We start from the raw sequence: 27,348 nt of genomic DNA on the forward strand, positions 1-27,348 counted from the left end.
TTGAGATTTGTTCGTTTGTGATATTTCCTACAACACGATGAAGCCGTGAGATACAGCACAAAGAAGCGATTTTCTGATAACTTGACGCGAAATACAAGTAACCTTCCGGTTTTGTCATAATCTCAAAAAAAAAAAATTCATTTTGAAACCAAAAGTCGTTATCTAATGATATTTCATCAATTAAAAAAAGTGACAACATAGGTGTTTCCTTTAACATTCAATTTATAAATTTTTATTTTGCCATTTCTTTTTTTGCATGCCGAATCAATGTGCACGCAACTTCGGAGCTACGATCTTTTTCTGAATGAACAGCTTCATCAACACTTGTAACTAGGTTGTCAAACTAATATCCGGGATAGACGGAAAAGACACCAACAGTCTCCGAATCCGATTGACCAACTCATCTCTCTCTCTTCTGCTTTTTTTTTTTTTTTTGTGAAAACGACGTGGATGCACGTGCTGTCGTGCCTCCGGGTAGCTACGCCCCTGCCTTATGTAATGATAAGGTTACTTAAAGGGAAAATTGCAAAGTGATTGGAAAAATTGCACTCTTTTTTGATCGATTGTTAAAATAAACACACAGATTTATTTAAATTGTATTTATTTCTATCTAAATATATATAAAATAAACAATACATTGTATATAGTAACAATAACAAGAATAAAAAAATCTATAAAAATTAAATTGCTGTGGCACATCAGTTATATCACAATTATAATACTAGTGTATCAAAATTAAAGGAGATCATTCTTGAAGGCCCAAAAATTGCCCATATTTTTTGCTGAATTTTGGAATTAAGATTTAATAGCCATTATCACAATATGACTGCATTAACAATAACTTGAAAGGAGATTAATATTTATGTATGTTATATATAGGCATCCTTTCATGATGTCATAAGTAGCCAAAATCTTAATTACAGACCAAATTCATTGAAATTTCAAATAATTTGGGACATTAAAGCCCATGCGTCACCAAAATTTATTCTTTAACGTTATTTTTTTGAACTAATGAACTTACTTACTTGAAGACCCTGAATCCAGAAGATTTGGTAAACATTTATAAAATCATTATTGATGACCTATCTGGGATGTAAATGACAAAACAATGTATGAAAAACTAAAAAAAATAAAAATTTGTTCCACATATAGGCATCAACTTGAAACTTTTTCATCTTGAAAATAATGGACTTAATAAATATTTAAGACCAAAAGGGGGCTCTTACTTAACCTTCTCTTCTTTGAACTTTATTTGTATATTTTAATATATGTCAGTTTCTATGAGAATTAATAATCAATTAATAATTACTCTTTACCTATCAAAGCCAGGAGCTTCAGTGGTAGACCGTTAGATTTGCTGTATACCTCCATCTTTAGATTGTAAAATTGTACATGTAGTACACAATTGGTCAAATTCTTTGCTTAAATCTCTAAGTTTTGAGACTACTGGCAATTGATATGGAAGACTGTTTATTTAAATAATGAGCAATTGCACTCTAAAAACTTTAAATAATAAAAAAAATATTATTTTTTAACCTCAGCTATATAAGGGGAGATAACTTATTGAAATCTTAAGAAAGAATAATTTGTTGAACTATTTTACTAATAGCAAGAAAAGAAGTTTAGTGAAATAATATTTTTTTCCTTTTTAATATTTTATTAAAGAACAATGTTACACCTATCTTCTCGTATTTTACATCAATAATCTCATATTTTTCTTTTATTCACTAAAAAGTATTTTTTCATGAATAAACAATACTAAATTAGGCAAAGTTTAAGTTTGAGCATGGAAGTATTATATTGACAGGAACTACAACGATTTATTAGCACTTATTTATAGCCCTGGGAGCTCTGTAGAAAAGATATGGAAACTGACTAATTAGTATGTTATCGTTAATAGCCCTTTGTGACCATGTGCAATGCCGCCGTCATAAACTGACCAGACATACTTCTTATCATCACGTGGTTTTTATTGCGAAAGGTTATCTCTAATACCTGTCGGAAAACCCCTTTGTTTATTTCAATCTCGTCTGTGGTCTTTCAAAATTATTCAATTTTTAAAAACAAATCGACTGATGTACAAAACAAGAAAATCGGACGAGAACTTTGAATACTACAACGTTTTGAAATGGTGAGTGACAATATTTCATTAGTTTGTGGGTTAAGTTTAAATCGTAATTAAGGTGTGTTCCGGTTACGGCCGGTTAAAAATAAATATATTTGATAAAAATAAATACTGTGAAATTTTGAGTAATCTATGTAGTTAAGTTACTGGATAATCCTGGAAAGTAGAAATTTCCAGTTTAAAATACGAAACTTTATCGAACAAGTTCCAATCAACAAAATACAGCAGAAGAAAACAGAGATCTCACTACGTTGTGTAGCTATTTATGTAATGTTGGTTAATATCTTTTTAATTGTGAATATAAAAACTTCATGTCTACCCGCAATTGAAAGACCTTTCCGATCATATAAAGCCATGGTCAGTATTTTATCATTTGAACATGTATGACTATGCCAATACTAGCCACGATTTAAAAAAAGTCTTATGACCCGAGTATTGTTTTCTCACAAGGACAAATCTTAGTTATCAACTTCTACTGTAAATCTAATACTTGATATATACACTTAAAAAACAAGGTTTAATATCTATATCAAAAACGTAAACTGAAACTGTTTTACAGTGCACTTAACATATACAAGTCCATGAAATCAGAATTCAGGGATGTATACTTGGCAGTCAGGATAATTCATATATAATTATATACGTAAAGCCTTATTTAATATGGTGTTATACCAACTCTGGATTTGGAGCAAGTCTTATAATTGCTCTATAATCAAATTATCTTTTTTAAAATCTTGATTAAATCGGCTCAATTTTCAATATGTACTGTCCCGAATATGAATGAAATACATGCCACTGGACGTAAGACAAACAACTTTCAATCACAACTTATGATGTGCTTTTTCTACCATCGGTGCCAATTTGTAATCCAACACATTGTATGTGATAAAATTTTATTTTGCACTCTTTGCCTTTATATTCGATAAGATGTGACGAATCATCCGATTTACACGAACAATATATCTCACTTTCAAAATGTGAGGAAAAAAAATCATCGGGTATATTATCTGTCTCAAATTCATCCATTGTCAAAGTGTTTGTTTGGAATTAATGATTGTTTGTCTCATTCACATTCATCTATACACGTGTGTTTCCTTAGGATTTATGACAACATCCGCTTTCTTCATGTATTTCCGTACCCCGGAAACAACCGACACATGACTTCATCGCAATGTGCCACACGCTGGTGTATTAATATAGTGCCATGTTTCAAGTTAATTAACATGTCATTAAATGGTACGCGGCATCGCAGATGAACCGTTTGAAGTCGGGTCGTAGTAGTTCCTGTCAATATAATACTTCCATGGTTTGAGTAAATTCTATCTGAGGAAATTTATAGTGTTGATCCACATCAATTTATTCTACCACCTCTATGACTACTACTACAGAAGTTTTTAATGACCTTGAATTTTAATGTAATTTTCATCCATTTTAAGGGTAATAGGAAAAAAGGGACTAATGATTATCCTTTCTTAGTTTTGTAGACTTTCCAGTTCATTATCTTCATAATTTTTTGTTCATGAGACATACAAATTAATTTCAAAGCTAAAAAGCTAGACTTTCTTTAAATTATTTTAAAAGATGAAAGGTAAAAAGTATGCTTACTTGTGTGATAATGAAAGTAAACTTGGTGGTGCATTTAATGTATTGCTAAGTATATTATCATAATGAGAATAATTTTATTGCCCTTGTAAGCCTATAACAGTATAAATACTGATTATGTAAAATGAATATAAAACCTATTACAATTTTGGCACTGTGGCACTGAAAGACGTTAACAATTCTTAAGTATCACAGATAAACACAATATCACAGTCAAAAATAAGCTATATAAAGTAAAACCTGCTTCCTCTACATTACTTAAAAATAAAATCTATATAACACATAATTAAGGGGGTGGGTTAGAATTGAGAGAGTTTCCTCCCTTGCCTCTAGTACAGTAAAAAAAAATAATATAACCTATTTAAGTTAATATACGGAACAAATTAACCTGCTTCCTCTACAATATACTAAGCAAAATCACTTTAAAAAACTAAACACATAATCAAGGGGGTGGAATTGGGTAGGATTTCTCCCATATGACAACCCAATTTTGCTTTCTCCATCGCCTCTATACAGTCAAAAGTAGTAATATAAACTATATAAAATAACAAATCCCTCTAAAAAGTTGTTCCCCTCATCGCACCATTTTCTACTTCCTCTACAATACTAGACATAATCTCTTTTAAAATAAAATACACATAATTAAGGGAGTTGAAATTGTGGAGGTGTTCTCCTTCACTCTGCCCCTTTTCACCTTTCATTATTTGTTCTTTTTTTTTACCACCCACATCTCCCTTCTTCTACCTATAAAATATATCTCTTGTATAAAAATAACAAATGATCTTTATAATACATGTATATGAACTAGAGGCTCCATCAAGCCTAGATTATTTGCCTTATAATAAGTAAATCTGTCCTTCTTTTAATAAAAAAAAAGAATAATTAACTTGTTGCACATCAGTAATAAATCAAATATAAAAAAATATAATAGAACAATTAATTAACAAAAATATAAAATATTTATAATAAAACATATATACGCTAAAATATAAAGCTTTAATTACTAAACCAGTAAAATACATCAAATTAAAAACCATAAAGATCAAATGGAAAAAGAAAACATTGTATTTGCTGTCTTTGACTGGTGGACAGTGTACAAACTCTCAAATAATATTTATATATATATATATTTCAGACAAATACCAACCAAACAAACCCAATTTCTGAAATCAAACAAAAGCACAAAAAAAAAACCCAACAACATCAAAACGTACAAAATTCAAAAATATTAATTTTAGATTGTTTTCTACATAAAGCTTACAAAGCTATTTTGTTACATGATCTACTTTTAAGAAATATAAACGGAAGCTCAAAACAGTAATTCATGGTCAGGCTGACACTGTAGGTGCATAACAATAACAATGCTGATTGTTAATAGAACATAAAAACGTAATGTCAACAGAAAACAGTAATTCGTGGTCAGGCTGATACTATAAGCATATAACAATGCTGGTTGTATATAAAAAACTGAATGTCAACAGGTTATATTACATATTTATTGCAAAAACAGCCAAGCAAATTTGTTATCAATAAGTAGCACAAAAAATAACATTGATCAGTAAAGTATCATTTCTTATATATATACATCATGTCAATGAGTCAACAGAACACCTTCACAGTTCAAGTTATCTAGGTTTTTCTCTCAGAATGATTTACAATCAGCTAGGGCTTGAGTCCACATCTATTGATAACTAAAGTCATCTTTTTTATTCAGTTTATATAACGCTCAGTTAAAAGCTAAAGTTTACATTTATTGATAAATCAGGTGATCTGCTTTTTCTCTCTCAGTTTGACTTAAACTCGATCAGGTAAAGCTTAAGTTCACTTTTATTTATAGCTCTAGGGTATCTTTTTCACACAGTTTGTTTCAAAAATATTTTTGCATTTAAAATGCTATGGTTAACGTATACAATAATGCTAAACACTAACAAACAATTTTACATAAAAAGTAATTTTACAAGTTTAACTTATTCATACGCAATCAACATAACAGAAAACAGTATTGATTTAAAATATGTAAACAAAAAACAAACATACATATATTACATTATAAAACGAAAAGAATTCTATAATTTACGTAAAGCTGTAAGGTGGTTATCTCCCCCTTAATATATCTAATCTGAACTATTTTGCCTCATGCCATCTCTAAAAGAAGTTAGAATCAAGTTAGAAAGAGTTGTCCTCTAAAGATCCATTAACATACAGAGTCAACAGACTGCAAGACAGTCAAAATGATTCTTACAGTTATTCTTGAAAACTTAACTTCAGATCAATAATAAAAAAACAACACTATATAAATTTCATATGTCACAAGTGCTAATTCTGGATTGACCTTCATCAGGAAAGCTCAAAGTCATAAATTTGAAAGCCAAGAATGTTTAAGAAGCGAAACAACTGAAAAGTTATATCATAAAAAAAGATCCAAAAAAGAAACCAAAATGAAAATATTTATAGTCGATTTCTAATTCAACCTTTGGACACTTTCGATATTACATGACTTGACAACCTATTCTTGTAGCCTCCCTTTGCCTCAGTTTCTGACTTGAGAATGATAAAGCCACTGCCTGAGCATCTACAAGTTTTTGTGTAATTGGTAAACGACGCTTTCCTTCAATCATACTGGACAACAATTTGTTTGACCTCAAAATGGCAACTTCTGCAATATCTTTTGGAACAAACACAACATTCTTAGCATCTTGTGACAGATCAACAGCGTCTAACTGACAATCAGCTACAAAGGAAGATACTGTAACTCGTCTTCTCAAATCCCATAGTATTAGATGTTTGTCTGTTGATGCGGTCAAGATGTATCGTCCAGAATGATCAAATTTGACTGTGTTGACAAAATCATTGTGCTTTTTCAATTTAAAGCTTAATGTTCCTTGTGGTAGATTCCACACATAGATCGTTTTAAAACCACATGACACAATATACTTGCTATCTGGAGAGAAAGTAGCTGCAGTTACAGATGATTTGGTGTCTAACTTCATTGCATATTCTCCCGACATTTTAATGACACGGACAGCACCGTCCGGTGATATTGAGAAGGCATACTTATCATCAGGGCTGACATCGACACCTGAACATATGGTCATACATTCATCTGAGTGTTGTAATGCTAGATTCTTGTATTGAGTACCATCTCCTTGAACAGGTATGACAAATGGGAAAGCATCAATGTGAGACACAACCTGCAATATAAAACAGATATTCTTGATTTCGTTCCAGGTAGAAGATATTGAAACAATAAAAGAGGAATCAAAACTCAAAAATACATAGAAAAGACAAGGTATACACAATCACAAACTGATTTTGGTACATGCATAGGAACAGTGAATCTTTAGGAAAAACAATCTCAATCAGTACTAAATAGAAAAGGGAAAGAATGTCCTGTGTCTATATGATCTGTCATATCACCCAATGGTTAAAACCTGGAAATGAATGAAATCTGCTTATGATCAAACTCTTTTAAAAGAATGTAAAGCAGTGTTTATAAGTTAGTATGATCATCTGGGATGCTATGTAAAAATAAACCATAAAGTGATGAAAAAGCTGAATATTAAACTTGACTCATATGCTACTGAAAAAAAGAAACTTCACTAGCAGTACTTGGAAAAAAAAGATTTTTAGCCTAAATCACTTGTCTTTGGATTTGCATAAAACTTTGTACTCATTAAAGGTTTTCAAAAATCATAGCACTATTAAGTAGTAATTGTGTTTGGAGAAGTGCTATGTTGGAATTCATACACCGTAGTAATATATACCTTCCATTCAAAATATACTGTGATGTTTAACTAAAAATAAATTTCAGATAAAAATATCCAGGAAGCCATCAAAATATAAAGCTTGGTTTGGAATTTTAAGGTTTCAAATCATTTGTCACAATACATACACCTATAATATTTGATCTATTTGACCTGCCTTTGTTAATAATTTTTGGTAATAATTCATCAAACTTCACCAGTCATTTGACAACGAAATGAATACCCATACATCATTGTACATGAAACTTACATGATATTTACATTGCAATACTTTATGATCATTCAGTATTATACAGGATTCACCATAAAGAGATGATTTTTACTTTCAGCAAATTCATCATAATTACATGAAAATTAATTATATGATTTTTAACCAACAGAAATGAAATCTAAGATGCTATTCAAATACATTTTATGAATTATCTGGCATAATTCAAAACTAAAAAGATCATTTTACCTTCTGAATAATGAGTTATTTCCTACAACTCTTACCTTTGAACCAGTTGAGTTGATGGCCACTTCAGTGAGAGAGTTAAAACACTTTTGTTGGTATCCTTTTATCATTGAACCTATTAGAGATAAAATCAAAATTTAATTTTATCTTAAGAGTAACTCAAAATACTGAATCAGTATCTAAATAAAAATGACAACAACAAACAAGTATTGCTTTTCAAAGTTTCATAAAATTCCATGGACAAAATTATTGATGATTGAAATAAACAGAGAGTGTGTCCTGGTGGAACACAGATAATGCATAACTTGCAATTCTTCCATATATAAAGGGACATAACTCCAGAATGGTAAGAGTGAGATCCCATCCAAATTTGAACTTGATTTGTGTTTAGTATGATAAGTATTGTGTATAAGTTTCATAAGAAATGAAAGTTCATACATCTATCTAGTCAAATTATTATTAGTCATCAATAATATCATATTCCAATTCCAAAAGCAGCTTTCTATATTTAAAAACTAAATGTGTCCAAACGACATGAATCGGCCAGTCTAAAAAATTAGCCATTTCAACAACACATGTGGAATGCATTATAGTATCCCGCTCTCAAGACAAACATGAGTTTAATGAAAAATTTCCTTGATCAATAAGTTGTTTGAATAACTGTGACTTTCAACACTTTATCAAAGTCCAATGTCCATAATTTCACCAAAATTAAGCAGAGCAAAATCAAACTTTTATTCAATCTGTAACATGTCATGGTTAACTCACATACCAAAAGACAGCCCGATATATGAAGGTGTTAAAAAAAAATGTGTATAACTGTTTGTTGTGGAATGACAGAATAACTGAATGACACACAAGGATGAAAACATGTCTAAATTGTCTATTGATATCAAAGAAACATAAAAAACATCATACCATCTTTAATGTTGAATATTTTCCCTTCAGTTTCAAATGATAAAAATCCTTGTCTTCCAACCACCAATATACCATTGGCCTCAGCAGCAGAATGAACAGGAAATTCAACTGTCAGTCTCTGTTTTACTTCATCTGAAACAATTCAATAGTTGTTTTTGTCAATTTTAACCTAAATAGGCTTAATATAGCTCAACTTAATGAAAACTGCAAGAATTACAAGTACCTTTATCACAACAACCTTGAACTTTTCTCAGAAATTGACTTTTGAATAGGACATATTACTCAAATATATCAATTGAATTTGTGGGAGTTCAAAAAATTCTGTATGCGATGGAAAAACAATGCTGAGATATTTAAAGTTAATCCAATGCAGATTGCAGTAGATTTTTCTGACTTTTGACAAAAGAGCCTTTTCGGAATCTATGACCCAGTTGTTAAAAAAGGACACAAATTTATATCTAATTAGAATTGTTTGTTTCAATTGTACTGCTATGAGAGTTGGTGGGAGTGTCCATAAACACTTCTAATCTTTCAAAAGTGTTTTTTCTTATAAGAGGTAAACAAAAAAATGAGGGTAATCATTTCTAGGAACAAAATGAGAATTTGGTTAAGCAGTGGTACACACTTTTTATGTATTCATCATAAAATGCACAATGAAAGGGATACTTGTAATCCTGCATATATATAAATTTGGTAAATAACAATATCTGATAATCAATTTCTCGAAAAACAAAAATGATCAAACAAAACTGTCCATATTAAACATTTTTTCCATAGAATGCATTTCAATTTCTATAAGCAAGTTGAGCATACACTGGCTCTTCAGACAATGCAAGGCTCCAATGGCTCTCAATGCAAGGTGAGGCTCTATTAGCCATCAGGCAAGTTGAACTAGCTTCAATGGTCATCCCGGCAAAAAAACTAGCTTCGCTGGTGTTTTGGGCAAAGAGAAATATTTTAACAGGTGTTATAGACAACCAGCTTCAATAGCCCTCCAGGCAAGCAGAACTAGCTAAAACAGCCATTCTAGCAAGTTGTCCTCCAGTTGACATGACCAAGTAACTGGACACATTATGTTTAAACAATAGTGATTCCAGTACTTACATGTTCTAGAATTTAGAATGATTATGTCATCCTCTGTCTCTGGGATCAGAATAATCTCTTTACCACTTTTTGATGTTAACAACATTTTGATGCTTTTCTGATAATCTTGCTCATGTATACATTCACCAGTACTTAAATCCTTCACAGTAAAGTGTCCATTGGACTTGCCTAACAATACTGTCTTACTGTCACTGAAAAGAAAAAAAATATACAGTTCCCTGTTTAAATAATGCAAATATGCAGCTTTGCCTAACACTTCGATTTTTTTTTTGACAAACATGGCTATTTTTGTTTTGTCTGTAATTACTCTTTATGAATTTACCTTGCAGTTTATTTGTGATAAAACTTTTTTTATATAGCACTCATGTTTGATGGTAAATAAGTTGTACCTTTTATATCAAATATTTGTTTCTCTGGAAGCAACTTAATTTATACATTTTTGGTCTGATGTGTCTGACCTGTCCTAAGACAGAAACCTCTGGCCTTTATAAGTCTTGTATTGTTATGTCAAGAAGCATCTACACATTGCTTCTAAAGACAGATGATCTTTAAGTTTGAGTAAGAAATCTTACCAACTGATCCTCACAGCATTGGTTGAACAAACTTGTTTTTGACTGTTGTAATCTTCAAGGGCTCTTTCTGAATCAAACACATCATCCTGTTTCAAGTATTTGGCATGGAAGTCAGTGATAACTTTTTCAAAATTCCAAACTCTGATGGTACAGTCTTGGGATGCTGAGTATAAAGTATTCTCATCCTTTGTTAAAAGCAGCTGGTTTATTTCCTTACTATGACCCTTCAGTGACAGAAAAGGCACAACTTCTTGCAATGGACTGGCAATATTTCCACAATAAAATATCGTTATATCATTAATTTTCACCTTTGAAGGAGTGGTCACAGCAAATATGTTATCTGATCCAAACAACTGCATACAGGCCACCCCATCATCGCCACAATGATCTTGTGGACATTCAGACACTAATTTTCCATTCTCACAATCATGAATAAACCATCTTTTATCTGTGACAATTGCTGTATATTTGTGTGATGGATGATGCGAGATGAATTTTGGAGGAGATTTCTGTGAATGACATATGGCATGAAGTTCTTTACTGTTTTCAAGGTCAAACATACAAATGCTGTTGTGTCTTCCAACCCCAATACCTTTGTAGAAAAGTATGTTGTTTTCCGTAATATGTGCAATGGTAGGATGAGTTTGTATATATATCGTGTCACTGGATTCTGCTTTATCCGTGTATAATATTTCAAGGGTTTCAGATGATAAAACAAATACACATAGTGTAAAAAATACTACAAGATATTTGCTATCAGTGGACAGCAGTAAATGTTGAACTTTTTTACCTCCATCCAATTCTAGAGATTTAATAACAGACAAAGCAACCAAGTTTTCTCCTATTATACATACATTGACCTGGTTCACTGAAAAAAAAAGAAACAAATCTATAGTACACAATTAAATTCATGACTATAAAAAGAACAATAAAATACAAAACCCTCCCCCCAAAATAAAAATAATGTCACTATTTTAGAGATAATCAAATTTCATTACAGTTTATGCTGGCTAATAAATAATCATGAATCAATGGAGGATTTCAAATCACTAACTTGAAAGTGAAGCATTCATGATTATTTTTCATCTTCAAACATTATGCTTATCAGCCTTTTTAATGCAACACAAATTAGGAAAGTAACTAAACAAACAAAAAAAGAATCAAAGTGTATTTACAATATTTATAGCTGATCAAAATATAGCACAAAGATGTCCAACCCTTTTATTGCATTATTGTATTATATATCTTACTAGTAGAGTACACCACATATTTATCAGATGCAGTTATACATTGGGTCTGGTCAGATATATTGACTTCAGCAAGTGTATCAAACCTAATTAACTTGTCATAATGTCCATCCTTCTCTGAGTGTCTAAGAATCATGAATCTGTAACAGAAAATTAAATTTACAGATGATTTTTTGCTACTCTAATTCAGAAACTATTAAGATGTTTTAATTATTGCGAAAAATGCAACAGGATTAACTTATAATCACAATAATTTGAACTCGCATTTTGAAATATTATACATTTAAATGAATTAAACATCATTTTTAGACTACGGTAAAATGCTATTTTAATTTTTGTGAAAATAGCATTTTATCATAGTCTAAAAAGACAAAATCCCAATATTAAATGCACACAATTATTTCTGAATTGTCAAGAGTGCAAGCTTTTACATGATTGTATGTTCAGCACTACTTTCAAAACATTGATTTTATTTCATTACCAGTGCTTCCAATATTTAGAGAAAAAAATACTTTAAAATAGACAAATCACCAGATTGATGGGTATTTAACATCAGGTTATGAAAACATCATACTATGTCACACATATGAACACTTGATTCGTAATTTTTAGCAACCATGTGTTGTTGGACTGCTGTCTAAGTTACTTTTAGTCTCTTTCTGTTCATTGGTAAAATTATGGGAAAGTACTGATAAAGGAGTATGAAAACTAAGTTAATATGAAATTAAAGAAATCCCTCTATGTATTTAGTTTGCTTAAAAGTGGACTTAAATGCAAAATTAAACTAAAGTTAGTAATGTGTAAAATACAAATCCCATCTAAAATATTATGTTATCGCAGAGATATGTCTCTCTTTTTTTGTAATTTCAATAATGCAAATGTTGAAATTAAAATTATGCAACACTTTAACATGTAAGTTTTGCAAATATTCAAAGTCAATGAACCATGACTGAAGGTGCATGGCTAAACAATCTCCATTGAAATGAGATGTGCCAATGCTAATACAACTGCATACCAAACACCATTGACTTATCATAAGTAGTTCCCTTTAAACAAACCTTAACACAAACTAATACATGTAAACTGACACCGGAAACAGCATACCTATGTCTTGTTTTTTGACTCTGTCAAGCGAGACAACTAGAGATGACCTGAACTGACTAAACAATAAGTTTCTAGTTTTATCATTACCTGCTGTTACTTGGTTGATGAATAGATGTGGTATTTTTATATTCCAACTTTTTGGAAAATGCTGTAGACCAATCATCATTTGTGTCAAATCTGGACAAATAGTCATGTGACCCATCTTTGAGAACCTCTACGACAGTTAACATGCCGTTGCTTTCATTAAGATAGACCATTTCACCATATTGTTTCCAAACATCAACTAAAATATTCAAATAAGATTGCTTTAAAGAAAAAAGATGGAAAACGACCAAATTATACTCAAATGTGTGGAGATATTGAATGGTAATAACAAATTCTTGTCTAAAGAAATTTATGATAACAATGCTTCAAAGCATCAAGAAAACTATCTGTTTTTTTCAAAAGGAACATGATTTCTCACTTAAGCTATTTGAACAGCTCAATGAACCTGGACATTCTACTAATATGAACATCTGCAAACATGGACCTTACAATGAAATTTAACCTTCTTTCAATTAGCTGAAGCAATAATGAAAATTGTTGGAGCTAAAAAAAATTCTTTCTAAAATTAATAAATTTTCATGATTACAAATGCTATTATTACCTCCTGTTGGCATCCATACTTGAGCCCTGATTAAAAAGTTCATGTAACCATCTGGAGAATTGAGACATTGATCCAAGGGAAGAAACAAGGCAATATTACAGCTATCTGACCATTCTTTTGTTTCTTCTACAAGTTTCCTCAAACTAGAACTTCTATAAAATGATGAACCAAATTGCCCAAGAATCTGAAGAAAAAGAAGGAATTCTAGTGCTATAGAAAATTAAAAACAGATAATTTTTTTTCAAACCATAAAATATTAACCCAAAAAGATTTATAAGTTTTGAGCTAAAGTTTTATGTTTTCAAATTGAGATTCTCTTTATTATTAACAATTCTTCTGAAATATATATTCTAAAATATTGGATATATATATCTTAAGTTTTGAATTTATATGTAATGGAGAATTATTCTTGGATGTTTACAGCTGCACTTTCAATTCTTTCATATCAAGATTGTTTTTCTGTAAAAATGATTTTTGAAAACACCTGATGAGGGGAGACAATCATGTCTGATACTATCCTCAATTTATTTAATCAACAATTTCTAGTACATGTAGTATATGGTTTTATATGACAATATATTGCTATTACAATTAAATAAAATTCTTTGTTATTACTAATATAAAGTTTGGGTTGGAGACCCTGTCATAATAATACATACTTTGCTAAGTAGGGGCACATCCAGGATTTTTAAAAAAGGGTAAGTAAATGCCTAAATTTTGGAAGATTCCATGCATGTCAAAATATTTTTTTTTTTTTTTTACAAACAATGGACTTAATGAGCCTCTGTTACAAAGCTATTAAAGTGCTTAAATGGGACACATATCTAATTACAAAGCAGGGGTGGATCCAGCCATTTAAAAAGGGTGGGTGGGGGAGGGTGGTGTTCCTAACCCAGAGTAAAAAAGGGGGGGGGGGGTGTTTCTAACCCAGAGTAAAGGGGGGGAGGGGGTTCCAACTATATGCTCCCATTTATTACCTGTATTGCCAAATGAGAGTTGTCTTTCCTGATATCTTCACTACCAGCAGATAACATCTGATGAACAGTTTTGATGTCATTATATATCACAGTGTTATCAATATCCCCTGCTGTGTCCATTTCAGCCAGCACCATTTTCAAATCTTCAACCATACTTGAAACAGAAACGAACTTACACTTGGCATACAGCCACTTAAAACTACAGGCTATGTCGTCGTGGAAACATTTAAACATGTGACATTTGATCAGATGGTCGGGTAATTCTATCAGCTTTCTCACATTACATTGGGAAGGACTGAAGTAAAGAGGTTGGTCTGGAACCCCACGTTTTGATGATGAATAGCAAACTTTCCTTTTCTGTGTGATTTCAAGAGGCTTGGGTTTGTTGAACCATGTTCCACTAAAGTATTCCACCAGGGTCATATGAAGACTTGCTTCATCTTTGTTCTTCAGGTATCTTTTCTTTGAGATCTAGAAAATAAAAGCATTGCAAATCCTTGATCACAAAGTTTACTTCTTTAAACATAAAAAATGTTATGAAAGTACATGTATATGTTCTGGACCATATGAGTATTTGGACCATACGTGTATGGTCATGACCATATGGGTATATACTCATATGGTCGGGGTAATTAACACTCTGTTACAGTTTACTTTTAATACTTCTAAACTCTTCATATGGTATCACCAATCATTAAAAAGACGCTATGATCATATAGGTTATTTTATTATTATATAATAATAAAAACGATTAGCTAAATAAAAATAAGAATCTTCACAAAGTTAATTTTACTTACTTGTCAAAACTATAATAAAAAAATAAATTCCAAAAATTTCGTAATGAACTGTTACACAAAAAGTCACTGGAAAGTAACATAGTTTATTTAAGTTATCTTGTGAGTATGGTGTATTGCAGTCATCATACGATATTTGAGATCTAGAGCTTCTTAAAAATACCGTCGACATATCGGATTGGCCCAAGACCTCAGTATCACTGTACACAGCTACAAAAAGGCTAGCTTTTCACTCGCAAACAAAAGGTGTAAATGAAAAGGATCAAGTACAACCAAGACTTGCAAATGCAAAACAGCTATGATACCGGTTGGAAGTAAATGTCACCCCAAGTCTACATGCAAGAATGTAATTAGCGATGTAAACTAACTATGGCATCAATATTTAATTTTTACGTAGTATTTGAATTATAAAAATAATACATTATCATGTAACCATCATTGTTTTTTAAGATTAAGTTTTTGTATTATTGAAACTTGTATAATGAATTTAAAAAAAAACCATACCTATATGGTCCAAATACTCATATGGTCCGGCCCGTTAATAACCAAACGAGTGTTATACTCATATGGTCCGACCATATGCGTATGGTCCATATGAGTATACGCATATGGTCATGACCATACGCGTATGGTCCAAATACTCATATTGTCCGGAACATACATTCAAATTCAATTTCACTGTGAAAAGGAGTAGTTAGTATTTAAAGGTTATTTGATTGGATGTTTTCCAAAAGTTCACCACATGACAACAAGTTTTAAAACAGTAAAGGACAAAATAAACAAAAGATTGAAAAAAAAAAAAATTTAATTTATGAAAAATTGCATAATGTATGTCAGGATGATAATACTGGCAAATCCTGTGTTCAGGCTGCTTTGCCCTTATAAAGCTATGACAAGAAAATCCCTACAGCAAGTGTTATGATTGGATTTCATATATTATCTATGTAGCACTGTTTTAAAACTGTTTCTTTTCTGGAGCTTTGCTCTATCTGTTAAGATTGAACTAGTTTTCATCCAAGGAAAACTAATTTGCATGGCTATTTGTGATTTTTAGCGCATAGAGTCTAATATGACTGACCTCCTCAAACTGTCTATGGTACCATTTGATGACATTCTTTCCTCCAGATTTCAGTGGTAGCATATATTCCTTGGTATCTTTGATGAGTTGAGACATTAGAGATGACGGGATCCGTATATTGTCAGGGTCAGGCGGTAAGTGTGATAGATAGATGTTCTGTAGAGTCTCGTCATCCAATGATAATATATCTTCTAACTCAGCATGACTCAAACCCTCCTTACTAGCACTTAAAAAGCCTAAAATATAAACAAATACATTGATTTTGAATTTCAGTAAGCATGATTTGCCTTTATCTTAAAAAACATCATTGTCTGAAAAATTAAATTAACCAAATTTATTTCTTTTCAGCATCAAACAGTAAAATCAATTGCAAAAACAGTTGACTATCAAATAAAATCTGCATTTTTGGTGCTTAATTTTTTTCTTTGTTGGGTTTCAATGACTGTTTTTTATGTCTTTTCTTTTTTTTTTTGTGCTGTCTGCCTTATTTCAACTTATGATTTGTAATTGCCTTCTTAATATTTTTGCTTACTTTATTATATTTTAGTATAAATATACTGTGGATCCATTTACTTTCGTGGGTATCAATTTTTGGGAAAACTTTTTTCATGGATATTTGATTTCCTGGTTTTGCCAATCTTTGCATACTAAGCCTTTAGAAAATCTGTAATTTAGTGAACTTTTGAATTCATCACCAATGAAAAATAAATAATCCACAGTATGTTTTTTATAGAGTCCTGTCATAGACATCAGCCATGAGCTACAAGCATAAGCAAACCTAAAAAAAATACCTCTCTAGTGTTTAAATAATCAATTTATGAAGTCAAGGTAAAATTTTAAAAATAAACATACAATCTTACCAAAACATTTTTCAACAACAACTGTACCATGCTTCTTCTCCAGTTCATCAAAGAATAGATTTATAGCTGCCTGCAGAGTAGGCCCAACCTTAAAGTCTTGGACATCTGTAAAGGATCTCCACTGGAGAGCTCTGACTGTCAAAATTTTTAAATACAAAGGTTTCCCACATTTTCCAAACAATTGTAGGATATGACGTTTCTGGGGCTTTGTCACTCGTCTATTCTTCTGCTGACATATTTTCGTAATAACTGAATCAGCAGCATCTAATGGCAGAATTGGAACTTCAATGAATTGCAGCTGAAAAGGGAATCTGTTTTTGATATTTTGAAGACATTCATTTGCTTTTGGCATCATAGACACGACAAGATGGATGTTTTTAGGCAGCTTAAGCGGAAGCCAGTTCATGAGATAAGCATGGTCATGCCTGGATAACTGGTTAATCGAATCAAGTATGATAACTAATTTCTGTGAACTTTTAAATCTATTGAGCAATGATTCAAAGAATCGTGTGACATACATGAAATCCCCGTGGAGGTCAAGGAATGATGGCAGTGCTATGTTACTGATTTTACATATTTGTCTGATAATGCTACACAAGACACCACGTAATGTGGAAGATCCAACGGAAGAACCGAGAAACCTAATTATAGTAGAACACCCTGGGAACCATGACTTTGATAACTCAGCTACTTTTGCCATTATTGCTGTCTTGCCAGAGCCAGATTCTCCATACAATATGACAGGACGACAATAATCCATCAGGTCACATGACTTTATAAGTTCTAATTTCTGGTTCTTCTCTGGATCAGAATCTTCATCCATATCTATATCTCCGTATGTATATATAACACCCTTATCCTTACATTCCGCAGCACTTTCTTTCATTCCTTCTTTAACAGCTACGAAATATTCATCTTCTTTGCTTTTTACCTCCAGACAATTGTTGTTTTTATTATTTTCATTTTGAATCGACTTTTCATCATCTTCATTACCATGACAATAGCTCATTCTTTCCCTTATTTCTTCTAAAATTTCTTCTCGTCCACAGAATTTTTTTATTTCCTTCTGCCCAAACAACAAATGATGAAGTATTTCCTCCACTAGCAAATCATCTTCATTTGAACTAGTATGTTTCATTGTATTATCTATCATGTTTATAATGGTACGTTCAAAATGCTTATCAAGATTAATGAGGTACGTCTTGTGATCCTCATTGTTTGGGTCTATACCATTGCGTGTCCAATACAAAATGTCTTTTCTCATCATATTTGGATGAAGAACTGATTTTACTTTCTTTTTAAGGTTTTCCCTCATTATTTTAGCTTCTAGATCTATTTTGTTGCTGACTTCCATTTGACCAGGATACATATCTTTTTTCTCTAGATCCGTAAATTTTCCTGAAAGAGACATGACATAAAATGGTGATCTCAAGTCTCACTAACTCATCAATTGTTGTTAATTGTTGCACTAATTTTTATAATTTTGTTTAAAAGCATTGATTTCTTATTTATAGGTTGCACTTTGGAAATACAGCTGTTTCTCAAACCATACCTCTTTTTGGGAGATATATAATATTCATAAACATGTTAATTTGTTAACGTACATGTTCCTAGATATGCTCTCTATGTTTCATCTCAAAGAGACATTATTGGGACTGTTACCCATATGAAACATACAATTGGGTGAAAAATGAATTCTGAAATAGGCAAAAAGTATAGGTAGGGGTAGTACATAATTTTAGTATAAGTTTAAACTCTAACAAGTTCAGGGCATTTAAATGGTGAAAATATGCAACCCAGCCCTGTTGTGACCTTTGAATAAAATAGTAATGCATATCAACTTTCCATTCCTGGATATATTTTTTTCACAAAACTTCATAGTAAAAGTGTCAAAGTTTAAGCCGCAAAGGGAGTTCCTTTGGGAAATTGCATTGTCTATATTTACAGAAATCTATATATATCTTTTTTACATATTTCTTTAAGTATGGTGTTGAATTTCCAATAAATGTACTTTGGATTAAGCATTTAAATATGAACCTAGATGTTTGAAGCATATATATGTTTTACCAGGGTACTTTAATACAAGGAGGTATGATTGGGGAACCCCACTTCATGTATGAAGCAAAAATATATTTTTGTCAAAATAACATTAAGGATAATTATTTAACTTCATGTAATCAGAATGGTACCTACAAAATGAAATTTGACAAAAGACGATGAATAATTAAGGCTCATTTGCCACTTAAAGTTGTAAAAAATAGATGTTTGAAGCTTGACCAAAAAGGCAATCTTACTTTCATGGCGTGTTCGCTATAAAAATAAGGTTAAATGGTTATAAGCTTTTGATGGTACTACTAGCACCATAAAAACTTTTTACTCCTCTTGCATTATGAACTAAAGAATGTCAATACATCTATACTGTTAACATACCTGCTATTTCATCATCTTTATTTAAATCTCCAAATGTTCTGAAATGTACCAAGACCCTGTTTCTGGTATTATCACTTTTTATAATTCCTGCCAATGCTTCTGCCTCGAAAACTGAATAAAAACAGCAAAGACAAAATGTTTATTATATATCAAAGAATGTTATGAAAAAAAGACATATTAGCTTCTGCAAGAATAGTATCTGAAAAAAATGTTAGAATTTTATATCATATTTCTATATTTTACTGATGAATGGACATTTTGAGGTCAACATAAAGCTTAAACACTGAATAATCATCTAATGTATCAATTACAAAGAAGGCACTGTGTTCTATGAAATACTTTACAATTTTTTTTTATGCTGAAATAGTCTAGACTGTATTTAAATGTTAACTGTAAAAAAAAACCTCAGTATGTACATCTATCAGTAAAATACTTCTAACAATGAAGGTAAATACATCTTTCATCATTATATATGTACTTCCCAGTGTAAAAAATCATCCATTTAGTTGGTTTTCCCGTATGAATGGTTTTACACTAGTAATTTTATTGGGCCCTTTACAGCTTGCTGTTTGGTGTGAGTCAAGGCTCCTTGTTGAAGACCATCTTTTGACCTATAATGGACTAATGGTTTACACTTACAAATTGTGACTCGGATAGGGAGTTGTCTCTTTGGCACTAATACCACATCTTCTTATATCTATAAACTGAAAAGTAAATCCTTGAGTGCTTATAAGTGTCATGGATTAGTTGTTATTGTTTCACAGACTGTAACTAAGGTTACTTTTGTAACATCAACATGTTATTGTTGTCAAATGAGCAAGAAGTGTCATTATATACAATGAGAACTGTTCATATGTTGTTTTTTTAACTACCATACCCGTTCAAGATAAAAAAAAAAAAAGGGGGTGAGTAAATAAAATTGATACATTTTCAGGGGATATAACTGAGACAATGAACAATTCATGTCCCGTTGTTAAATACTATATGTTTTTAAGTTGTTATATTGAATTCTAAAAACAGAACAAAAATATAAAATGGTATAAATTATTCATCAAATTTGGCTATTTTCAATCTTATAATATTTCATTTAAACATATATGTGGATTGAGAAACAAGTTTTTTAACTTATATTAATCCCTTTCCACTTTGCGTGTGCGAGTGCTGCCTTGTAGCGGCATTAGCCTGCTCTTTTTCGAAATCTACAAGGGTGTCTTTAACCTGCAAGAGATATGGCTCTTTCTTAATACGAGTTAGCCATTTATCGTCCCCACCCAACGGACTATAATCATTTCCTCAAGACCATACTCACAAATGGTGTCAAGGGAGAGCCAAAAATTCAGTCCCTGAAATTTTCATCCCCGTCGGGAATCGAACCAGGAACCTTTGTGTTAGTAGTCTGATGCACTATAACCACTACACCATGGTTCTCTTAATAAAATGTTAATCTTATAATATTGGTTTAGTGGTAAAAAAAAATCCACTTAACTTCACATTTTTTGAAGCTAATTTTTCTAGAAAAAAACTACAATAACCTAATGTTCTATTTCATTGTTTTTCTATGACCTCCTTTCCATTTATAACAAATGTCAAAATCACAAAAATTAAGATACAATGTGAAACTGTATGAACTCCCCTTAAATGCACATGGGAATTCCCTGTATGTCAAGATAGTTTTTTGGTACTAATTTATTAGTCAATAACAAAGGAACACAACAACTAGCAAAAATAATTAAACATAAATCAGCCAGCTCAAGCATATATTTATTCCTTGTAACAGAATTTCTCCGAAACTGTGTTATTAACAATGCTATTATATCTGTCCCTTTTTGGAAATATAGAAATGTTTTATACCATTATAATTCTATCAGGTGAAAACCATATTCCATATATCTTCTGGTTGAAACAAAAATTCAATGAATAACATGGAAATTATGAAAATGTAATACTAATGAACTTCAGATTAAAACTTTAAACTATTCAAAAATAACTTATGTGCATATTGAATAAATAAAGTATATATACCTGAGTAAAAGTACTTTAAATGTTGGTCTTTTGAAATCCGATTCTCCTCTAAAGCCTTGTCAGCACTGCCTCGTAAACATGTCATCAATTTTTCACTAACTTTATCCCATTCTTTGCGATCCTTAAAAGAGAATAAGTGATAATTGATCAAGTGATTATCTCCCTTCAGCATGTAGAACATAAGATTATATTACTCTTTGGACATAGATTACTGTGAAAGTACTTTTATTCGTGGGGAATCAATTTTTGTGGTTTTCATGGACGACTTTATCCACAAAATTAAGTGTCCAAAGAAATATAACAATTGTTATCCAAATCAAGACATGGAATGGAAAGATCCCCATTTAGGTTTGACTACGGATATGATATAGAATACATTGATATAGAATACATTGAACATAGGTTTGACTACTGATATGATATAGAATACATTGAATATAGGCTAATCTTAGACTACTATAATAGTAGTCTCAGGGCAAATGCACTATGAACTACAACTGCAGGCGGTTTTATATTAATTTAATCTTTAAAAACCTAAACTGTACAAGTTTTGATTTTTAAAGAAAGTCAGATTTCCGGTGATGATCTGCTATGATGAAGTGTTCATTTTATGTCCTCATAATTCTTGTAAAGGAAATAATAATTTCATGCTGGGCTTGCTTTTGATAAGAATTTATTTTACAATTCAAAGTACATTTATAGCATATGTTAATGTTACTGTTTTCTCTGTGACATGTTAAGGCCTCTGATGGTCTTTAATCTGTTGATCACTTGATCTTGGGTTAATCACGATTTACACAGGTCCAACAATTTAAATGTTTACTTTGTAATTTTTTTCAATTACGACAATTTGTAATCTTTGTTTCTAAGGGCTTCAATTCTTGACTCTTTTTTTTTTTATATAAAACTAAAATCCACAAATTTAAAAAACCCAGGAACATGTAACTCTTGATCAAACCACGAAAATTGGTATCCAAGAATTAAAGTACTGTCACTGTATATTACTGTAATGATATCTTCACAAAGTGTTTTCCAATCTTTTATAAATTTCGACAATTTTAAATTCCATTATAATATTTTAAGCGCCTTAAATTTAGGTTAAGAATAAAATTAAGAATTGAAATTGGGAATATGTCAAAGAGATTGCAATACGACCAAAGAGCAGAAAACAGACGAAGCCCTCCAATGGGTCTTCAATGCACAAGACAATCCTGCACCCTGAGGTGATCCTTAGCTGGCCCCTCAATAGAAATGTGTACTAAGCCCAAACACTCCCGACTTGAGACAGGCACAAAAAATGTTTTAACTTTAATTGTTATTAGATACAAGATGATGAGTGCCAATGAGATTAAGCCACTTTTGGAAAAAAAAAATGTTAGCAAGATATATCATATTACATATGCGCCAAAATAGCAAATATTTTTTTATGATAAATTTAAAGCAACTTGTTGAGAAACATTATAACAGAAGATTACCTTATCTCTAAGAGACTGGGAGGATTTCCCAGGATCCTCATTGTTATAATTAGGGAAGATATCTATGATTGGTTGAAGGCAGAAAACAGCAGGTTCTGCATTATCATCCCTTTTGTACCATTTACTCAGCAAGATTGTATCATAATCAAGCTTTGCTGCTATACGGTATAAGGTTTTGTATTCTGTAGCTTCAATCTTGCTTGGTAATGAACGAAGCCCATACTTGTCACCAAGAAAGAACTAAAATAGAATAATTCTTATTAATATAAATAAAACTGTTATCTGTTTTACTCTGTATATGAATTTTTCCATAATATAAAGAGAGTTGATTTAATCAAAGCCATGTGATGACTTCTTCCTGTCTTTTTACCAAATATTTGTTGGGTTGCTGTATCATAAACATTTTAAATCTCCATTTGTTTAAATCCCACAAACATATTTCCTCATTAAGTATTTAAATGTCATGATTTCCATTGTTGTCATTCCTATAAGGATTTTCCGGATAGAAGGTTATCGTTCATAATGAAGTTATTGAACCCAGAAAAATGATAGTTAAGTTAAAGTAATCACATCAAATGATGATATGTTCTACTTGTCTTAGACCACAGTCCCCTCCTCCTCTCCATCATTGTGACTTCATGGATTCTGATTAAAAATGTATCATATAACCAAATGTTTACTTGTCATCAACAACACAACTGATGCCACTACATAAGCTGGAACATCTCATCCTTTAGGAGCACATTAGTTCATCCTCAGTTTTAGGTGTTTTTTTGACTGTTGTCTTTTTTACTTATTTTTGGTGTGGTGTTGTATGCCTTTGCTTTGCCTTAATGTTTTTGTTTGCCCCTATGATCATCATCTTATCAGGGTTTTCAATTAATTCCTAAGTACAGTGTAGCAGTTTCAGACTGTTCAAGAAGGTATAAACTTGTCTGTATAATACAAATAAAATTTGGTTTACAGTTCATTAAAGAAAGTGGCTTCTATGGCAGATCAGCAGGTGAAAAAAATGCCTATTTTTAAAATCCATGAGCATATACAGCTGAAAATACTTTTGGTCAAAAACATGTATGGTGCTTATTTTTTTGGCGTTTTTTTTATATTAATTTCTATTAACTTACCACAAAATATGGTCCTCTGGATGTTTTCTTACATACTTCCACTTCTTCTAAAATAAGATCTGTTGTACTATGATCTACCGATGCCTCGTCCTTCACTCCCAAACAATAGTCTACTACCTATAATAACAAGAGTGCACACGCTGAAATGTCTCGCCTTCTATACTAATCATTGATATTATGTTGATAGTCCTAAGTATAAAGCTAAGCTTTATTACAACTGTCACATAAACTTAACATTAACCAAGATAACTAAACAAAGACCAATGAACCTTGAAAAAGAGGTCCAGGTCAGATGAACCATGCCAGGCAGACAGGTACAGCTAACAATGCTTCTATACAACATATATAGTTGACACATTACTTATAGTTTAAGAAAAATAGACCAAAACACAAAAACTTAACACTGTGCAATGAACCGTGAAAATGAGGTCACGGTTAAATAAAACCTGCTCGACTGACATAAAGATCATAAAATATTTCCATACACCAAATATAGTTGACCTATGGCATATAGCATTAGATAAAAAGACCAAAACTCAAAAACTTAACTTTGACCACTGAACCATGAAAATGAGGTCAAGGTCACATGACATCTGCCCGCTAGACATGTACACTTAACAATCATTCCATACAACAAATATAGTAGACCTATTGCATATGGTATGAGAAAAACAGACCAAAACACAAAAATTTAACTATAACCGCTGAACCATGAAAATGAGGTCAAGGTCAGATGACACCTGCCAGTTGGACATGTACACCTTACAGTCCTTCCATACACCGAATATACTAGCCCTATTGCTTATAGTATCTGAGATATGGACTTGACCACCAAAACTTAACCTTGTTCACTGATCCATGAAATGAGGTCGAGGTCAAGTAAAAACTGTCTGACAGACACGAGGAACTTGCAAGGTACGCACATATCAAATATAGTTATCCTATTACTTATAATAAGAGAGAATTCAACAGTACAAAAAATTTGAACTTTTTTTTCAAGTGGTCACTGAACCATGAAAATGAGGTCAAGGACATTGGACATGTGACTGACGGAAAGTTCGTAACATGAAGCATCTATATACAAAGTATGAAGCATCCAGGTCTTCCACCTTCTAAAATATAAAGCTTTTAAGAAGTGAGCTAACGCCGCCGCCGTAGCCGCCGCCGGATCACTATCCCTATGTCGAGCTTTCTGCAACTAAGTTGCAGGCTCGACAAAAATAACTGTTAATTCAGAAATTATTGCATGTCATGCATGTATTTATTATAATTGTAATTTTTAAAGAATGGACAAAAATGTGAGTTGTTTTATTATTGTGGTTTCAGGATAAACTGTGTTTAGATATACACAATGCATGTATCAAATATCAGAATGTGAGTTCTTATTCTGGTGATACACAGTCGAATTATTCATAAAATCCTTGCAATAATTTCTGAATTTACAGTATTTCTAATGTAAGCATTATAACAATCAGAAGAGGTAATATGATTGCCATTGAAAAATACAATTTCAAAAACCAAAGAACAAGAATGTCAAATTTTGGAATTTAAGAGCTTATTTCTATAATGGAATTAACTCCAAGATCTGTGAACACTTGCTTGAATTCACTGCATGGAGATGATTTACAAAATGTTACCATTGGACATCTGGGTAAGTGCATACATGTACATGTACCATAATAAAATGTATCAAACTGGTGTGTTGTAATAATTAATTAATTAATTAAATGCCAAATGCTTCAAAAAAACTGAAATATGAGAACATCAAACAATATACATACCTGAAAATCAAGACCTTTTTTAAAGCAGTACTCCCTTATTTTATGTACACTATGTTTCATCAGATAGTTTTTTTCCACAGTCATATCTAAAATCATAATTATGAATGATTAGTTACCATATCAAGGTTTTAAAGTACATGTAGGTGACTTCTGTAGCAGGTCATATCACATCTTCTTTTTTATATCTATTCATGTTGGGATTAAAGCAGTCCATTCATTTTTACTCAATTTATTGCATAACTCAACTTAAATCTTAGAATATGTTCTAATTTTTCAATTAAAAACAAAATATTTGCAGGATTATCAGTTTGATTATTTCCATCAAAGAATTCATTTAAAATATATTCATGATCTCAACTTCAAAATGATAATTTATGAGAATTTCAATGATCTTTCCTTCTTTTATCTTGTCACAAAAGAATTAATATATTTTTTTAAACTTCAATTTCCCAAAATAATGACAAATTTACATTTGTACATTTTACATGTTCAGTCTTTTTTGGAATCAGGTCTGACATTTAAAACCAATTTTAAGCAATATAGTGTGAAGAACAGACAGCCCATATCTATCATTATTCCCCCTCACTGCTGTGGATGATATGTGTATATTGAATTTGTGACCTAAATGCTATTGTTTGCAGTACAGTGCCTGTTCTAGTTCTAGTGATCCCTTAAATATATTACACATGTATATCTATAAGCAAGGATTTGTATAGTAAGACTACACAAATCCTTGCTATAAGCACATATAATTTACTTAATTATCTGAATTAGTGATGACTTATATGTTTAACAGATCCACTGCAATACCACCAAAAATTTACTCAAACACCAGAAGTATAAATTAAGCAGTTTTAAAAATTCCCTCTCCTCTTCAAAGTTCAAGGGAGACAATTTGATCAGTCTCGATCAATTCATTGACAGTTTAAATACTAATTAGATTTAAATACTTGATAACTTTTTCAATGGGGTAATCATACAAATTTGCCAGATTTATTCAATCATATACAATGTTAAAGACATTTTACCAGTAAATGTAGAACTGAAGAACACACGGACTGCAGTGTGTTCCTGCTTTGGTAGGTCATCAAAGCATCCATTTAAGATACTGTTTAGGGTTGCTTCATCCCCCATATTGATTGCCATTCAGGTCATTTACAGACTAAAGCCTAAGGCGATTATCTGTCCAGATTAAACATATTTAAATGCCCTTGATTGACTTTTTGTTTGGTGGTTTCCAATCAAGTGCTGTAAAATTAAAACCAAGCTCC

General features: G+C 31.5%; 1 protein-coding gene across 1 annotated transcript; it reads right to left on the reverse strand.

Moving 5' to 3' along the window:
• Nucleotides 1–1,014: 1,014 nt before the first annotated feature.
• On the reverse strand, nt 1,015–27,348 carry LOC139525480 (protein qui-1-like). Its single transcript, XM_071320853.1, has 17 exons — nt 27,106–27,348; nt 26,078–26,163; nt 24,297–24,413; nt 23,173–23,412; nt 21,698–21,818; nt 19,676–19,786; nt 17,246–18,643; nt 16,386–16,621; nt 14,514–14,984; nt 13,537–13,720; nt 12,978–13,173; nt 11,790–11,926; nt 10,540–11,407; nt 9,968–10,158; nt 8,864–8,995; nt 7,984–8,060; nt 1,015–6,918 (listed from the first exon to the last, which is right to left on the reverse strand). The coding sequence occupies exons 1-17, from the start codon at nt 27,221–27,223 to the stop codon at nt 6,217–6,219; spliced, it is 5,385 nt and encodes a 1,794-aa protein (XP_071176954.1). The 5' UTR covers nt 27,224–27,348; the 3' UTR covers nt 1,015–6,216.

Source organism: Mytilus edulis, chromosome 5 (genome assembly GCF_963676685.1).
Source record: "Mytilus edulis chromosome 5, xbMytEdul2.2, whole genome shotgun sequence".
Classification (NCBI taxonomy): domain Eukaryota; kingdom Metazoa; phylum Mollusca; class Bivalvia; order Mytilida; family Mytilidae; genus Mytilus; species Mytilus edulis.